The sequence below is a fragment of the Gavialis gangeticus genome, unplaced genomic scaffold (assembly GCF_001723915.1).
Source record: "Gavialis gangeticus isolate Ggan-Ray unplaced genomic scaffold, GavGan_comp1, whole genome shotgun sequence".
NCBI classification, from domain to species: Eukaryota; Metazoa; Chordata; order Crocodylia; family Gavialidae; genus Gavialis; species Gavialis gangeticus.
This window is the reverse complement of record NW_017728993.1, coordinates 19423315-19439937: the sequence shown is the minus strand read 5'-3', so window position 1 is coordinate 19439937 and position 16623 is coordinate 19423315. Positions and strand designations below refer to the sequence as shown.

The window sequence follows — 16623 nt, the reverse complement described above, 5'->3', positions numbered from 1 at the left end:
ATATATATATATATATAAAACATCAAGGCACGGCAGGAGAGAGCAGGGCAGCCTGCCCTTACAGTGGGGTAATTTCAAAAAAATGTTAGGTACCCCTTGACAAATATATATTTCATGAGATTGCTCAGTTGTGTGATCCTGATTAGGAATATTCTGAAACAAGGAGGAACCTGTTACAGAATTCTTCCTATGCCAGTAATCATGCAATTTTCAGTTTAAAACTTTTCCTATATTCTGACTGGACAGTAAGCCAAGTAGCCCCAATCCAAGAACCTAATTTTAAAAATAAAGATTTCTGAAGTGTTTTAGATTCCTTTTCTTTTAAGCATTCATGAATTTTATTCTTGCCAAAAAAAAACTTTAAACTGCCCATAAAACTGTGCATGAAATTTAAATATCAATGGCAGTAGATCAACCCAGCAGCACTGATAGCTTTAAAATTCACCCATTCTGATGTTATATATTATCATCCAAAATTTAATTTCTATAAAGATCTTCTTTTATGCCTACATCTGTGTTTTACATTACAGACATTTAACAGTAATAGTCAAATTTTTATCAGAAAGTTTTCATAAACAATTAAGTTCCTTTTTAATTGTTTACTACTTAATAAACTCACGGAAAACTGGGGAGAAGCAAAGCATGGATGTGAACTGCTGTAAGCAATGCATGTAAACTAGTTTACCAGCAATATAGTATGCTGTGCACTAGACCTGCTAAAGCACATTTTAAAAGCTACCAGGAATACTGCTTTAAACCAAACGTATGCATAATATAACTGTAAAGTTCCCTGCATATACTCTTTAATTTTTAAAGATTTTATTTGAAAGTAAATTTTCTTGTACTCCACACCTAACCCCTTAGTCTGAACTCCATTGATATTCTGACACAACACTATACATTGTTTATATTAGACTGATTTTATACTCCATAAAACCGCTCTCTGTAATCAAGTTCTTATTTTTAATATATTCAGAATGTTGATTAAACTGTTTAAGCTATTGGCTTTGCTGGGATTGTTAAATGTGCCTTTGTGCGTAGGTCTAATAAATTCTCCAAATTCCAATTTTTTAGACTTCAACCTATCAAAATGCTGGATTGACAATGAAGATAGGTTTTAATACCTACAGTTACCCCCTTAATGTTGTTAGATGATTTTCAAGACATTTGTCACTGGTAATGAAACAAAATGAATCGATATCATGGAACAAAGTGGTTATAGGAAAAAAAAGATCAATTAATATCAGTCTACTGAACGAGTAAATAAAATATCCATAAAAAGAGAGAGGCAGATGTTGCCCCATCATCTATGTGCTCTGAGCACTTTACACACTGGGAAATGAGTGCTGTTACAATGCACAAGGAATAGATAAGATCTACAGACACCACAAAGAAAAACCATTAAAATGATCCATAGGTGCTTTTGTCAAATCACAGTGCAGCCCAATTTAGATAAAACAGTAGGTGCTAACCAGAGAATTAATAAAGTTTAGTGTACAAATAATTCAACAATAGGTTAAGCCTAATTTGATATGACTACAGTATATAGAAATATATACAATGTATACTATATACAAGTCTGTCAAACTGACTATTAAGTACTATAAGTTAAAAATTATTTTAGATAAAGAGTTCAAATCTGAAAGTTTCAGAACTAAACAACTTAACAGAAAAGAATGCACTGTACAATTTATTAAGATTGTTAAATGGAATGTACCGTTTCATACACACCAAAAATACCCTTATCTGTCTCTTAAAATAAGGCCCTAGGAAGAATAAATATTTTATAATGCACTCTGAGAGTGCTGACTTGAATTAACAAGTAAGGATAAGGAAAGGATCCCTCTTTTGAAAATAAATGGACAAACAGGGATAAAAGGGGGATAAAAAAGTTGGCAAAAAAACCTATACTGAAATACCAAGACCCCAACTCTCCGTTATGCCTGACAGTAACTATGTCAGACATGCACTTGCAGAGCTCTAATACAGAGCTCTCTGGCTCCAGTGGAAACCAGAACTGCTACTTGCACTTCTGGCATCAATGGTCAAGGTCCCTTACAACAATAAAGAACCGGCAGTCCTGTTGCCAACTTGCTCTGCCATTAACCCTATATTCTGAACGTAAGAATGCAGCTGATATACGGAAAAGCTATGCCAGTGAAGAATTCCAACAAGAAAGCAGTTCTCTACTGAAACTCTCTGGTTAGATTAAGAACAGTGCAAGGCAGCTTTAGCAAACCACAGAATCCAGTCCAAGTAATAACCAAACTCTTACTGTTAACATAATTAATCCTACTCCGCTTTTTCAAAGTTACACTTTATACTAAATAGTTGTTTAAGCAGTACTTAGTGGGACCATCTAATTAGGCTATTTTAATGAGCATGAAAGCATCACTAAGGGCACTTTTACATGTGCTATGGAGGGGGTACTTTAATTAGAGTGGCTCTGAAAGCCGCTCTAAATAAAGTGCCACAGAATCTCATGTATCAGCTCATTTAAGCTTTAGTTCAAGCACCCCTGCTGCCATTTTTAAGTGTGGGAATGTTGTTACATGAGATGAAGGAGGCTGCTGAAGTGCGGTAATTACCACGCTTCAACATACTCCATTAAATGAGTCTGCTCCAATGTGCTGTAATTACAGCATATCACAGCAGCCTCCACACTCATGTACAGGCACCCTAAAAAGACATGGTATTTACTTAATGCATATTCAAATTGACTAAAGTGCATTAAGCATTACTTTAAAACTGTGGGTTCATATACACATGCAGGGGGGCTGCTCCAATATGCGGTAATTATAGTGCATTGAAGCAGACTCAATTAATCAATGCTGCTGGAGCATGGTTAATTACCACACTGCAGCAGACTCCAGTGTCACATGTATCAGCATCTCCAAGCAGAAGAGTGGTGACAGGGACACTTGAACTGAAGCTCATTCAACGAACTTTAGTTAAAGTGCTCCTACCACCACTTTTCAATGCAGGTACACTGATATACATGACTCTCCACATGCATTAATTAACACAGCTCTTGGAGCCAGGCTAATTACAGTGCCCACACCTCTCCCCCTGCATCCCACAGCACGTCTATAAAAGCCCCATGCTCTTTAGTTAATGTGCATTAAGACAGACTAATGAGCATTTTCTTAGTACCTCATAATGGAGGTACTCGATTAAATGCACATTAACTAAGCATGTTAATACACATGTAGACACACCCACTGAGAGAGTAGCAATATTATAGATATTTTTTAAGTTATACAAAAAGGAGATGGCAGAAAAGGTGATGATCCACCAACACTGGATCTGTGCATTCACTATAAATTGATCATGTGGGATATACCCTTTGATTTGAGAGTTTCCATTGCAAATAAGACTGACAGGGAGCCTGCCCTTTTCTTTATACATACACACATAGAGTCCCTGTTAATACAGCTAAAAATAAATTAAGAACATAAGAACTGCATGACCCAAGCCCCCTCTACACATGCAGGTAAAGGCACAATGGAATTTAATATGTGATTAATACAATCACACCTCCTGCCCTGCTACAGGTGATAGCAGGAGGTGTGACTGTGAGATCATTGCACATTATTGACAGTGCAGGGGGATCCCAATCCTGGAAAGAGCCAAGCTCTCATTGCTGGGAGCCTCCTCAGCTGAAGGGCTCTGAGCTGCAGAGGTATGCCTTGTAACCCCTGTGGCTGGTAGATCACCACTGTGGCAATCCACCCGCCCAAGGGGTGTGTGCTTCTGCTGGAGTGGGAGGATCACCACTGCTATTAGCAATTGTCCATTCCGTCCTCCATCACTGTAAGGTATATTTTGTTAGTTTATTACAGAGGAAGGAATTCTAAAAATTGCTTTCCTCTAAAAGGGAAAAATGTCTTTCTTTTATATCTTATGTATATTGATCATCTTATAATCAGAACTATAATTTAGAGTAACTGTTTCCCCTGGAAAAGAGAAGGCTCAGGGGGGACTTGGTGGCGGCTTATAAGTATATTAGGGGTGTGCATCAGGATCCGGGAGAATGTCTGCTCACCAGGGCACCCCAAGGGAAGACAAGGTCTAATGGTCACAAACTCCAGGAAGACCATTTTAGGCTGGACATAAGAAAAAACTTCTGTACCATCCAAGTCCACAGACTCTGGAACAGACTCCTCCCAGAAGTCATGCATGCACTAGGGGTATGCAAAATGGGACATATTTGATTCAGATTTGGATGATTTCTTGATTCAGATCACTGTCCCCAATTTGATTTGGCTGAACCAGAATCTGAAGATTCAATGCTGAGTCAGAGAATCAGCGATTCGGCCATACACACAGCTTTAAATGTTTTTTCTACATACCTCGAGGTAGCATGCGCAGTTCATGAACACTGCGATGCTGGGGGCAGATGAAGCGTCCCACAGAACTGTGGGGGCACTCCCTGTGTGCTCAATGGCAAACCCAGACCTGGACCAGAAGTACGTCCAGTCCACCACTGAGTGTGTGGGGGGGGGGGCCCCGCACCCTGTCAGCTTGGCAATCAGCTGCGGGGGGACCCTGAGTGCCCCCCCCAAACCCAGAAGGCACCAGTCGCCGAGCCAACGAGGTGTGGAGGACCCCCCTGCACACTCCCCAATGGACCCAGAAGTGGACTGGAAGGGCTTCTGGTCCACTTCGAGGCCTGCTGTCGACTGTGCTGGGTAGCCCCCGCCATGCTCCTGTGGGACACTCCATCTGCCCCAGCATTGCAGCATTCATGAGCCGCCTGGTACCTTGAGGTTTATAGAAAAAACATTTAAAGCTGTGTGTATGTCCGAATCACCAAATCTTTCCAAATCTCTCCGAATCAGTTTGGTGGGTTCCAATTCAATTCAGAGAGATGAAAGTGTCTCCTGATTCCATTCAGAGATTTGGCTGCCGAACAAGGCTGAATCTCCACAAAATCAAATCAGCAACCAAGGTTCGCACAGCCCTAGCATGCACCTACTCTGGACACCTTTAAAACCCACTTGGATGCTTATCTTGTTGGAATCGCTTGACCCCAGCAGAGTTCCTGCCCCTTGGGCAAAGGGCTGGACCTGATGATTTTGCAAGGTCCCTTTGAGCCCTAATGTCCATGAATCTATTTCTTCAGAACAATAAGAACAGAAAACTTGCAAGAAATTGTTTTAAATTTTCTACAATACTTTCTTTTTCAGTAGGTTTCACTGATTTTTTTTTAAATTAGATATGGCATATATAAAAATCATAGATAAGCCAACATTGTTTATAAAACTTTGGGTAGTTACAATAGTTCATGGTATCTGGTGATCTGCTAATACAAACCAAATAACTAGATACCCACTGATATTGCCAAATATAGTGTTCTGTGATGTGGGTATTTTCACACATTCTTCAACTCTTCCATTTCAAGATAAGACATTTAAGGAATAAAACTTTACAACATTGGGACATACCTGTTGACTGAATTTCTTTTCTGATCCCACTAGAAACACTGCTTTTGAATATGATTTATGACACAGAGGGCACAACTACACAAGATATTTACTGTGCAGTAGACTAACTAGCTAAGTAAACATCTCAGTGTCTACACACGCGGCCCTATTAGGTTGCAAGAAACTAATACACTCTGCAGCTGGTTAGTACTTGTAAATACAAGTACTATCTTGCTGCAGAGTTTTTTCAAGTGCAGCAATACACATGCAGATACTGACCCAGCTGGCTGGAGCACAAGGGTGCTTCATGCGGGGGCTGCCTGCTGGCTAGCCCCACAGTGGAGTGCCCTCATGGCCCAGCCAGCCCCTCCAAAGCAGGTTGAGCCAGGTTGAAGCACACCCAAGCTAGTAGACTGACCCCTCCACAGGGCTCCATCTCAGCTGGGGCTGCTCTGACCCAGCTCAAAGTGCTGGAGTCCCAGGTGCATGTTCAAATAGTGCACCCAGGAGCAAGTACTCCAGTACAATATGCACTCGCGTTTACTGCTTTGAATTAATTGCATGTGTAGACAAGCCCAGAAAAGAGTTATTCAGAGTGTTTTCATATATAGCAACTATTTGGGGATATAGATAGATTTATAAGAAATAGTATGTGATTACTGTTTATTTATAATCCTTTGTTTATTTGTTTAATACATTCAGGTTTGTGATTAAACTGTTTAAGCCACTGGCTTTGTTGGAATTGTTTAACGTTCCTATGTGCATAGCTCTAATAAATTCCCCAAATTCCAATTTTTTAGACTTCAATCCATCAAAATGCTTGAATGGACAATGTAGATAGGTTTTAAGACTTACAGTTACTCCCTTAATGTTGTTAGTTGATTTTTCAAGAAATTGGTCACTAGTAATGAAACACAGCAAATTGATATGACAGAAAAAAGTCCTTATCCTACTCTCTTCTGTAAGCTAACATTTTCAGGACTGGGACCATTCTTGTATACTGTATGTGTATTCTACATAGTACAATGATCATCTATTTAGATAACCTGATTAGATCCTCTAGGCACCACCACAATACAAACAACAATAACTTTTTGTTATCCATTTTTCCAATTCATGTGTAATAGCATAATTTGTTAATTTATAACATATATATGTAAATTCCTGTTAGGTCTAATTCTCAAGTCAATCCACATTTCCTGTTGACATCTGCAAGGGCATTTCAGGTAGGAGGTAAGCTTGCACCTGAAACAAGTACAACTTGTGGTAAAAATATGAAATGTAATTTGGGTGTGATATTTGAGCACCCAATTTCTGGTTCCCCATAGAAGGAATTTAGTAAAACTAAGGAGGATGTTGTGAAGGCCATGGCTAAAGTTAATAAAAAGCAAAACCTTCCCAATAAAAACTGTTATCTAGAAATAGACAGCAGCCTGTGACACATATATAATTAGAAATATTGGAGGCTTTGCTCCTGGGACCATGTCTTCCAAGCAAATCCCATTTCCTTCATTCCCTTTCTCATGGTTATTGTAAGTGTAATCATTGCATGATTACAGTCCTTACGTATAACATATCAGTTTCTTTTTGTTCTTTCCAATATTGGTGTTAATTGAATTCATTGAACAAATGAGTGAAGAAATCCACAGCTCAGATCTTATCAGACAAGCTGACTAGCAAGTCAGAAACCATACAAGAAAACCAAAAGATCAAGTTCTATATCATACAGACATTCTACATGCCAGTTTTCTTCACCTATTTTATTTATAAGTGAACGCAATGAGAGTCTTAATCATTCTTTTACAATTTTATGATAAACATGTTTTTATCGGCCGCTTTAATTAAACCACCACCCCCCCACATAGACTTCCGGGGTACATGTATACCTGCCCCATACTCTTTAGATAATGCACATTAAGAGAGGCCAATCCATATTTTCCATTAACTATAATGTATCTCATGCATCAGCATCATGCATCTTCCCCTTCTCCCCACACTCTGGGGGATCACACACCCCTTGGGCAGGTGCATTGCCACAGTGGTGATCCACCAGCCACAGGGGTTACATGGCACACCCCTGCAGCTTGGAGCCCTTCAGCTGAGTGGGCTCCCAGTCATGAGAGCTTGGTTCCTTCCAGGATGCTTGATGCAGATGCATGCAATATTTGAACTAAAATGTACCCGCATGCATCTCCGATTCAAGCTTTAGTTAAAGCGCCCCGCCACCATTTTTCAATACAGGGATGCTGATACACATGACGCTAGAGAAGGGCTGGGCAAAATGTGGCCTGCGGGCCGGATGCGGCCCACCAAGCCATTCTATCCGACCCACAGGGCCCCTAAAAATATTAGAAAATAAATATTAATCTGCCCCCGGCTGACTGTCATGCAGCCCTCGATAGCTTGCCAGAACTCAGTGGGTGGCCCTCCACCCAAAATAATTGCCTACCCCTGCACTAGAGTCTGCTGGAGCATGGTAATTACCACACTACAGAAAACTCAGTTAAACTTACTTCTATTAGTAAATAGAAGCATAGCTAGATACAATGTTATTAACTTAAGGAAAGGAAGACTTAGGCAGAATATTAGACAACACCTGACAGTGAGATCAGAGAGTATGGAAGAGTCTCTAGATATTAATGGTGAGAGCTCCATTGCTTGAGACAATTAAAATTGCATTGTAAAAAAAATAGAAAACGTGCTCTTGGGAACAATCATGCAGAGGCAACGAGATAGACTGGGTAACTTAACAGGTCTGTCTTTTCCCTCTTTTTCTTCTGTGATTGATAACACTAAGGCTGATGAATATAATACGGGGAAAAGAAATAAGAGTAACTAATAAGCAACATACTCTAAAGACTACATTACTTACTTTACTGTCAGGTGCTAGAACAGAAAATGCAATGCAAAATAGCGCATAATACAATTATAAATTTCTAATGCTTGTATGACTGTTGTCTTTCCACTGTGTATCTTACTACTTTAACAAGCTTTCAGATTGTTTTACCTTTTGAATCACTTGTCCCCTGTCGTGTGTCAATGATGGGTAGTTTGGTGCAACAGGAGAAAAATAGGATTGATGAATTGCGAGAAATAGTCAGATAATGAAAGGATGTCTCTTGTTTTCTCAAGATACCCTTGAAATGCAATTAATTTCTTTGTCAACAGAGACCTGAGACAGTACATGATATCAAGCAAGTCTGGGGAGGATTTAATAAGGAAGCGAAGACAACAGAAAAATTCTGCCAAACAGATTTTCAAATTTAAGTAAACTAAGTAATGCAAAGCAAGAATTTAAAGTAAAAAAATAAAATCTTCAGAAAATAGAACCACTCCCTTAAATGGTCAGACATATCATCTGATTCCTGACTTAACTGGCTGAAACTAGAACTAGGATGTTTAAATGGATGGATTTGCTTTCCTTTCACACTGTCCCTGTGACACAATAAATGTAATGTCACATAAGAATATTTAATGGTAGTGCTAAACAGAGAATTACTTATATACAGAGATATGCTTACTTTTCATAGAATTTTACAAACTTTAAAACATTATTTTGTGTGTTAATATAACTGTTTTCTGCTACGCTGAACCATATGTTCTTTGTTTTTATCATTTCCTAGTAAAACATAAAAGAAAATAATCAAAAAGCATAAACTGGGTTATACAGTACGTTTGATGTAGCCATTTTTAACATTCATTTAATATAGTTGGGATGCAATGACTAATACTGCTTCTGTCCACTAGTACAAAGCCCTAAATACGGTTCCAGACTAGATTACATTCATGCAGGTCTCATTTTAACGGAAATTGGAGATATGAAAAAAAGATTATAGGAAGACACATTATAAAAACAGACCTCACAAGTCAAACTTAATAGTGAAACCATTCTCTTTCATGTAGACAACCGTGAAAACAAATATCCTGTAAGCTCTTGATATATATTGTATCTTTCCACCAGATCTCTTTGCCTCCTTGAGACAGATTCCCATTCATCTCATGACTATATAATTTGATCATAGTTGACTAAGGCACTGCAGGGGAAAGGGTCTGATAAAGTATCAGTCTCCAGGAAGACAAATAAACAATTTCATGATTCCTAGTTGTAACAAAGCTGGGATAGCAGTGGATATAAAGATATTACCCTGGTAGAAATAAAAATATCAAACTTGTGCATATGTTTTCTTGCCTTAATAAATAAATTATTTTCCATTAAGGGAAAAAGACAGTTTGAGATTATGATAAACTTCTTGAGACAGACTGTCAGGATAAAACACAAGGTATGTGATAAGTGGAATGAAAGCTTTGAATGATTAGCCAATATGAAAGTTGATACAGAACATTTTTTTCTTTAAAGCGATGAACAAAATGAAGACCAAGCAGCTTGTTTTCTGTACATGCATTTTTAATGCAAAATAACATTCCAAAAATAGTTTAATAAGTAAATTTGTTTACTTATGTAATGCTTCGCAATCAGCTCCCTTTAATTCCTGGTTCACTCTGCATGATATCCATTCTTTTTAAAAGTGCCAAATTAATGCCTGTTTATGACCTTACCTTACAGTCCCATGACTAATGACCACAGCCTTGAGTCTTAAAAGTTGAAAGTTTATAACTATATTTGTAATACTCTGGTTTTATTTCCACGTACTTTAGCAGGTTCTGCTTGTTTTGTGAGGAAATAAATACATGCATGTAAATTTATTAAGGAAAGAAGCCACAAACTAATCGTTACTTTGTAATATATTGTTACATTGGCAACTATTATATCCTAGTTAGTGTATTTGTATGCATCTCCCAACTTAACTAGTTGGAAAACAAATGGTGACACCTGTATTTACCCATTAAGAGTTATCTTTTGTAACAAGTATTAACTAAATACCCTTGAAGGGTTTTCTTTTCCCTTTAGTCTTAAATAAGAAAATGCTTTTTGCTCTCCAGTTTGTAACTGCAAAGACATCATATCATTTCATTTAACTAGAACTTACCTGTGATTCTTTTATGTTTTCAACAGTGAAGTTGAACCAAACTCGAAAGCGTGGATTGCAGGTATCTGGTCTAATGAATAAGTCATACTCAAATTCTGTGATGTGGTCCACACGTCCAAGGTTACCTGCCAAGAGAAGGGAGTAGTGGTTTAATGAATGGAGGATGAACCCTACCGTGACAACTACAAAGAATTGTATTTTAAAAATGCTTAACTGAGACTGGCTAAAGTCAATCACATGATCATGAGATCAATTAGCCATACAACTCAATTCAGGATTTTTTCCTCATACATGATTTCATCACAGCCATGAAGAAAAATATTTGAACAGGCCCAGCACATATGAATAAGTCAACAGAAAAAAAAATAAGACTTTATAATGCAATCAGACTGATTTTTTTTTGTCATTTCTACTCCCAGTTCTTTATGTGAGTGTTTTCTCATCAACCCTTTTGCTACTCAAAATTCTATCTCTGTCTTGGACTCGTTACTCCTCAATCACCCCTTTATATGGATTTCTTTCTTCCATGTGTGGCTGGTGTTCAGGGACTCATGGTACAAAAATTGTGCTCATAATTCCTTCTTGCTCCCTCTTGCAAAGCTGAGGACTTCCCTCTGTCTCTATAGAGGTTTATGAACCCTCTGCTCTAGCTCTGCTGTTAAAAAGCTCTCCTGACATTTTTTCTTTCTACTGCCCATAACACGTTCTTCCTCCCCACCCTAATCCCATATATCACCTCGCTCCCTCTTAGTATGAGGGGCTGTGGAATTTAGCTTGGGTTCCTTTGTGATTAGTTTTGTGATATAATATTAAAAAATATAGCCAGAAGCAATTTTGTTCCCCATGGTATTTTTCAGTACAAAACGAAAGCAAGCAAGCAACCCATCAGGCCATCTCAGCTAAAGAGGAATGAAGTCCTGTGCAGGAGAAACTTGCTGAAATGCTTTTAAATTGTTAAATTGGCATTTTTCCTTTGAAGTGCTGCAGCAAGTTTCAAAGACAGATGGCTTGTCTGTCCATCTAATTTTTATCTTACAAAAATAAGAGCCTTTATATCTTCCTGTTTTCTACTCCCACCCATCTCATCAAATTTTGTAATTAATAAGCCAACCCCACATTTTTACCCTAAAAGACAAATTAAAATGTTAGTTATAAACAAAAGTATCGTTAGAGGTTTATCTTATTCCTTTATGAATTCAAGCACTTTTTTAGATGTTTGGGTTCAGATTACTATAACTTTACTCGAAATGATTAGCAATTTCTGCTCAGGTACTCCATGTTTAAATTAATGGGATTATTTTTGGAATAATATGCTAACCAACATGAATGAAAGTATCAAACTCTGATCTATAGTTTGCCACGGGATAATGTGTATTGTGGAAATAATATATTTCAGCAGTGCTCATCGATACAGCCTCTTCTGCCTCATCTTGAGTTGCTTCTGACTTTACTAATTGAACATGGAACATTTCTCATTTTACATATTTTGAAAGTTATTTTCTTTCCTTCCTGCCCACCTTCTACTTTTCAGAGCTGATTGTCATTGCAGAGATCCGTTACTTGCAAACAATCTGTTCCTATAGACTAGATAAATTATGAATTAAAATATAATTATAAAATTGGAATATATTGTATAACTACAATGCACGTGGCAAGTATAACTTAAGTAATCCACATGACTTGTGGTTAACTCCCCTCTCCAGCTAGGTTTCTTTCCTTCTTTGGGCTCAATTCTGCTACTGTTGCTCACAATGGAAATACGTGTAATTCACAAAGGGCATGTCTACATGAGATGCTTTACTGTGCAGTAGACTAATCAGCATCTACATGAGCGCACCATTTACTGCATAGTAAATTAGTCTACTATGCAGTTAGACACTACCTGTAAATACAGGTAGTAAACTAACTGTGTACTAGATACCGTGCAGTAGCACATGTGTAGAAGCTGGCCAGAAGCAAATTTGTTCCTGTTCAGCTCAGCACAATGGGGCCACAGGGAATGGGGAAGTCCCCCAGTCCTAGCGCTATTCAGCTCCTAGCTCCCCCCAGAAGCTGGGATCTGAGCAGCACCTAGATGAGTTCTCTGCCCCACTCTGTCCCAGTTCTACTCAGCTCCCAGCTCCCCACAAGAGCCGGGAACCAAGCAGCACTGGGCCTCGAGACTCCCTGCTTCCCCATGCAGCCTGGATCTGTTCCCTTTGAGGCAGGTCCCAGTCAGCTCCATATGTACAGGGCAAGGAGACAGCTGCTGCTGCAGCCAGCAGATCTCCCCTGGTCCCATGCACATGGGAACTGGCCCTATGCTCTCTGCCAGCCCCTAGCTAGCACCCCAAAGGGAGCCTAGAGCTCCCCCTGGCTGCTGCAGGAGGCCAGAGCAGAGTAGAAGCAGCCCTGTATTGGGCTTCTCCTATTGGCTGCATCCAGATGAGTGCCACCTTGCAGTATGTGGTGCCACAGACACATTTGTGGTGTCACATACCTCACATTCCACTGTTCTTCATGCTGCAAGGTAGCAGCATGGGGGGGTGTTCAAAAAACCCACACAAAAAAAAGTGAAGCAGCGCATGGAGGGGCAGCACACACCACCCAAAACTGGAGGATGGCCAGCCGTAGCCACCCTCTGGCTGCCAGCCAGGCTTTGAGCAGCAGTATCACTGCTGCTGCAACCCTAGGAGGCTCCCAGGGCTCCAGGTAAGGCTTCTGGGGCCAACCCAGTGCAGGCCCCCACCTCCCTTACTCCACCTGGGGTAACCTGCTGTGCACGGCACAGACATTCCCCAGGGTCAAGTAGCAGCAGCACAAGGGAAACAAATGTCCACACTCATGTGGATGTCGCCACTGGGAGCATATTTGCTCCCAGCAGGGAGCACGTGTAGACGTGCTCCCACAGAAGGCTTAATGCACAGTACTTTACGGCACAGTAAGCCTTTATAGCATTAATAGAATGTGTAGACATGACCAAAGAGTCTTAGGTTGGCATTGATGAGCACATGACCACCTAACATTTGGGCACCAGATACAGAATTCATAAACCTGAGTTAAGCCCCCAAATTCCATGTCTTGAAATGGAAAGGCTCAGACACCTTGGAATGGCTTTCATAACAGCCATTACTTGATACTTAAGCCAGCCAAGAAGAAACATGGGATAGAACTATGTCCAAAATCCCGACCCCCTTCCAGACTTAGGTGACAAGCAACAGCCCTCAATTAACCACTTATGTGAGACTGGGATCCACAGCCTGAAATCTCCACTTAGACCTAGACACCACATTTTCCAAAATACTGGTTCAACTTTTTTTTTCAGATGCTGGTGGTAGCGCTGGCGATTTTAGCAACTGTGTAGCTAGGAGTGTAAAAGTCTTGGGGCCAGAAGGAAAACAAGGAACAGGGAGCCTGACACTGTCATCCAGTGATAAGAGCAGTCTTCTCTGAGTGGGAAAATCTATGTTCCAGTCCCTACTGCCCAGGTTATTTATGCTTTTTACATTGGACAGTCAACAGATAAAAATTAAGAATAGCTTTGGGAACATAAACTAGACCCCAGGTCCCCCTTTCTTACCTCACTTTCTCAAGCACTAAAATATATGGTCAGGTTCTTTCTTGCTTGCTGTCCTTCTGGCCCACCATAACAGCCCAGTTTCTTCCACAGAAAAAATGGAGGGTACCCACATACAAACTATCCTATAGCTTGCTAGTTAGGGCACTCTTCTGGGGATGTGGGTTTGAATCCCTTCAGGCTAAGGAAAGTTATAAATCAGAACTCCCACTTCTGAAGATGGGCACCATGACCAATCATATTTTTTCCTGAACTAGCATACCTATGAGCTAGGTAAGCTCCAAGCATGTCTAACATATCAGGCCCCTCTGAGAATTTAGGGGCATGCTATCACCAATCTGGATCACAGTGTACTTAGACAGGAACTAGGTACATAGAGATCTAGAGATCAAACTAGATTGATTTGTCAGTCAGAAGCCCAAGGGTAGACAACTTGGGAACTCTGCAATCCAGAATGGAAATGTCAAGTAAACCTTGGTGCCTACCATATTTTGCAGCTGAGACAGTAGGTCCCATCAGGATCACTCTTTGCAACTTAAGTTCTGCATAAATTTCCACTTAGGCACCTACAGAACCAATCTGGATATAGCCCCTAAGCCCTTTTGTGAATCTCATCCTAAGCTACTACTCATTGCAAATAAGAGTGGTGATATACTAGGTTCCAAGACTGCCTGCTCTTTACTTAAAGAATCTCATTTTCTTGTGTTTGTTTCTAAAATACTGTGCACAATAGGTACTCTAGAAATAATAGTATTCTCCACTTGTTTTACGCACATAACTCCCACTGATATCAATGGCAATTTCATGTACAGAATGAGTCATCTGCAGCATGGACTGGAGACAATTTTGGCTGCATTAATTTCAAATAAGGGAATAGGAGCTGAATTCTGAGGCATAAGTTCAAAGATCATAAAAGTATTATACAGTAAGAAATGGGGCAGGAACATAAGAGTTAAGAGAATAAACTATATAAATCAAAATATACAAAGCAAAACGGTATCTTTCTAACCAACTGCATATTTCAGTTTCAGTATCAGACTACTAATTGTCCTGAACTCGAAGGGGACAGACCCTTACTCCACATACGTCTTTGCACTATTTTGACAATACAAAGATGCTGTAAAGATCTCTAAACCAGCATCTGGGGAGTCCTCTAGTGTTGGTGAAACTCTTGCTGATATAGAGCTGATATGCTGGGACCATTATGAGGCAGTTTAGTCTAGAACAACCTATCTACAAAGCTATTCTAAGGTATTCATCAGTATCATATCAGGCACTAGAAAACTCTTAGTAATTTAATCTTTTGTACAACTGAACCCCTCCTTCAAGATCACGGTTTTCCAAGTTTCTTGTTCTCACTGAATATTTGTGTATGAGATGCCTTAGTTTTCACTACTGCAATTAGAATCTCATCTTATCATGTCTTGCCTATGGTACTAACTAGGCACATCTACACGAGACGCTAACTACATACACAGTAGTCGAATAATACTGTGCAGTAGCATGTCACAGCACCAACAGTGGTACAGTAGACCCCTGTTTTACATGTATCCGACTTACCCGTGTCTTGCATTTACACAAATTAATATTAACACCTAAGCAGAAAAATACACCCCAAGATGCACATCATTCGTGTAGATATGCGGATATACGTGAACGCCTTGCGAGATGCACAGACTGAGTCAAACAGAGTTATGTGCAGCTTGGGTTCCCAAGCAGGATTCTGGAGGCTCACTCAGTCTCAGTGTCGCCATTGTGGTAGCAGCATATGTTTAGAATATGTTTTTGTAACATAATAAATAAAGTATTGCTTGAAAAATGTTTTATTTTGGTACCTTTGATGTCATAAATGTGAGATCTAAGGAACACAACCCCACACTTTTCTATTATTTCCTATGGGAAAATTCACCTCCTGTTGTGCGATTTTGACATACACAAGATTTCTCAGGAATGTAATATAAGGCTAAGTCGGGAGTCTACTGTAATATGCTAGTGTGCAGTAGTATCACTTAAAAGGTGTTCACTGGCACAACTGTGCAGTAACTCTGATTACTGAGCATTTATTTCATACTTGATTATATAAGTACAAAATAAACATGCAGTAAGCACTGCACAGTAGTGTCTTGTATAAACACATCCACTGCCTAGTATAGGTTCCTTGTATTGTTTCTCAGTTCTCACAGGTATGGGCACTTAGGGTATTGCCCAGTTAGTATGATCTGTTCATTTTATTAACATGATACTTTCTCTGTTTCTTCCAGATGTTAAATAAGGCAAGACCCAACACCAATCCCAACTCAACATGTTCCACAAATCCAGCAGATTGTTACTTATAACTACTGACTTCTTTGCCAGACTGATTTCAATCCACGTAACAGCGTCACTGACCAAGGCAGAAGCTTTTATCTAGAGCTGTACAAACATAAAAATAAAGTAACAACAAATAAAGTAACAACAAAAAATAAAGTAACAACAATTTTTAAATAAAACCATTTTTAAATAAAACCATACTCATTAAAAAACTAGGCGACTGTGGCATTAATGCCTACACAGTCAGATGGATTGCAGATTGGCTCAAGGCTCATACTCAGAGGGTGGTGGTGGACGGGTCATATTCAACATGGGGGAAAGTGGGCAGTGGAGTCCCCCAGGG

The 16623-nt window shown here is 39.6% G+C and overlaps 1 protein-coding gene across 1 annotated transcript in view; it reads right to left on the bottom strand.

The window, feature by feature from the left end:
* AGBL4 (ATP/GTP binding protein like 4) overlaps positions 1-16623 on the bottom strand; it is a 1816099-nt gene that overhangs the window by 1716173 nt on the left and 83303 nt on the right. The window contains exon 5 of the mRNA XM_019528308.1: positions 10415-10539. Within this exon, the coding sequence (XP_019383853.1) occupies positions 10415-10539 (125 nt within the window). The remainder of the gene's footprint in view (positions 1-10414; positions 10540-16623) is intronic.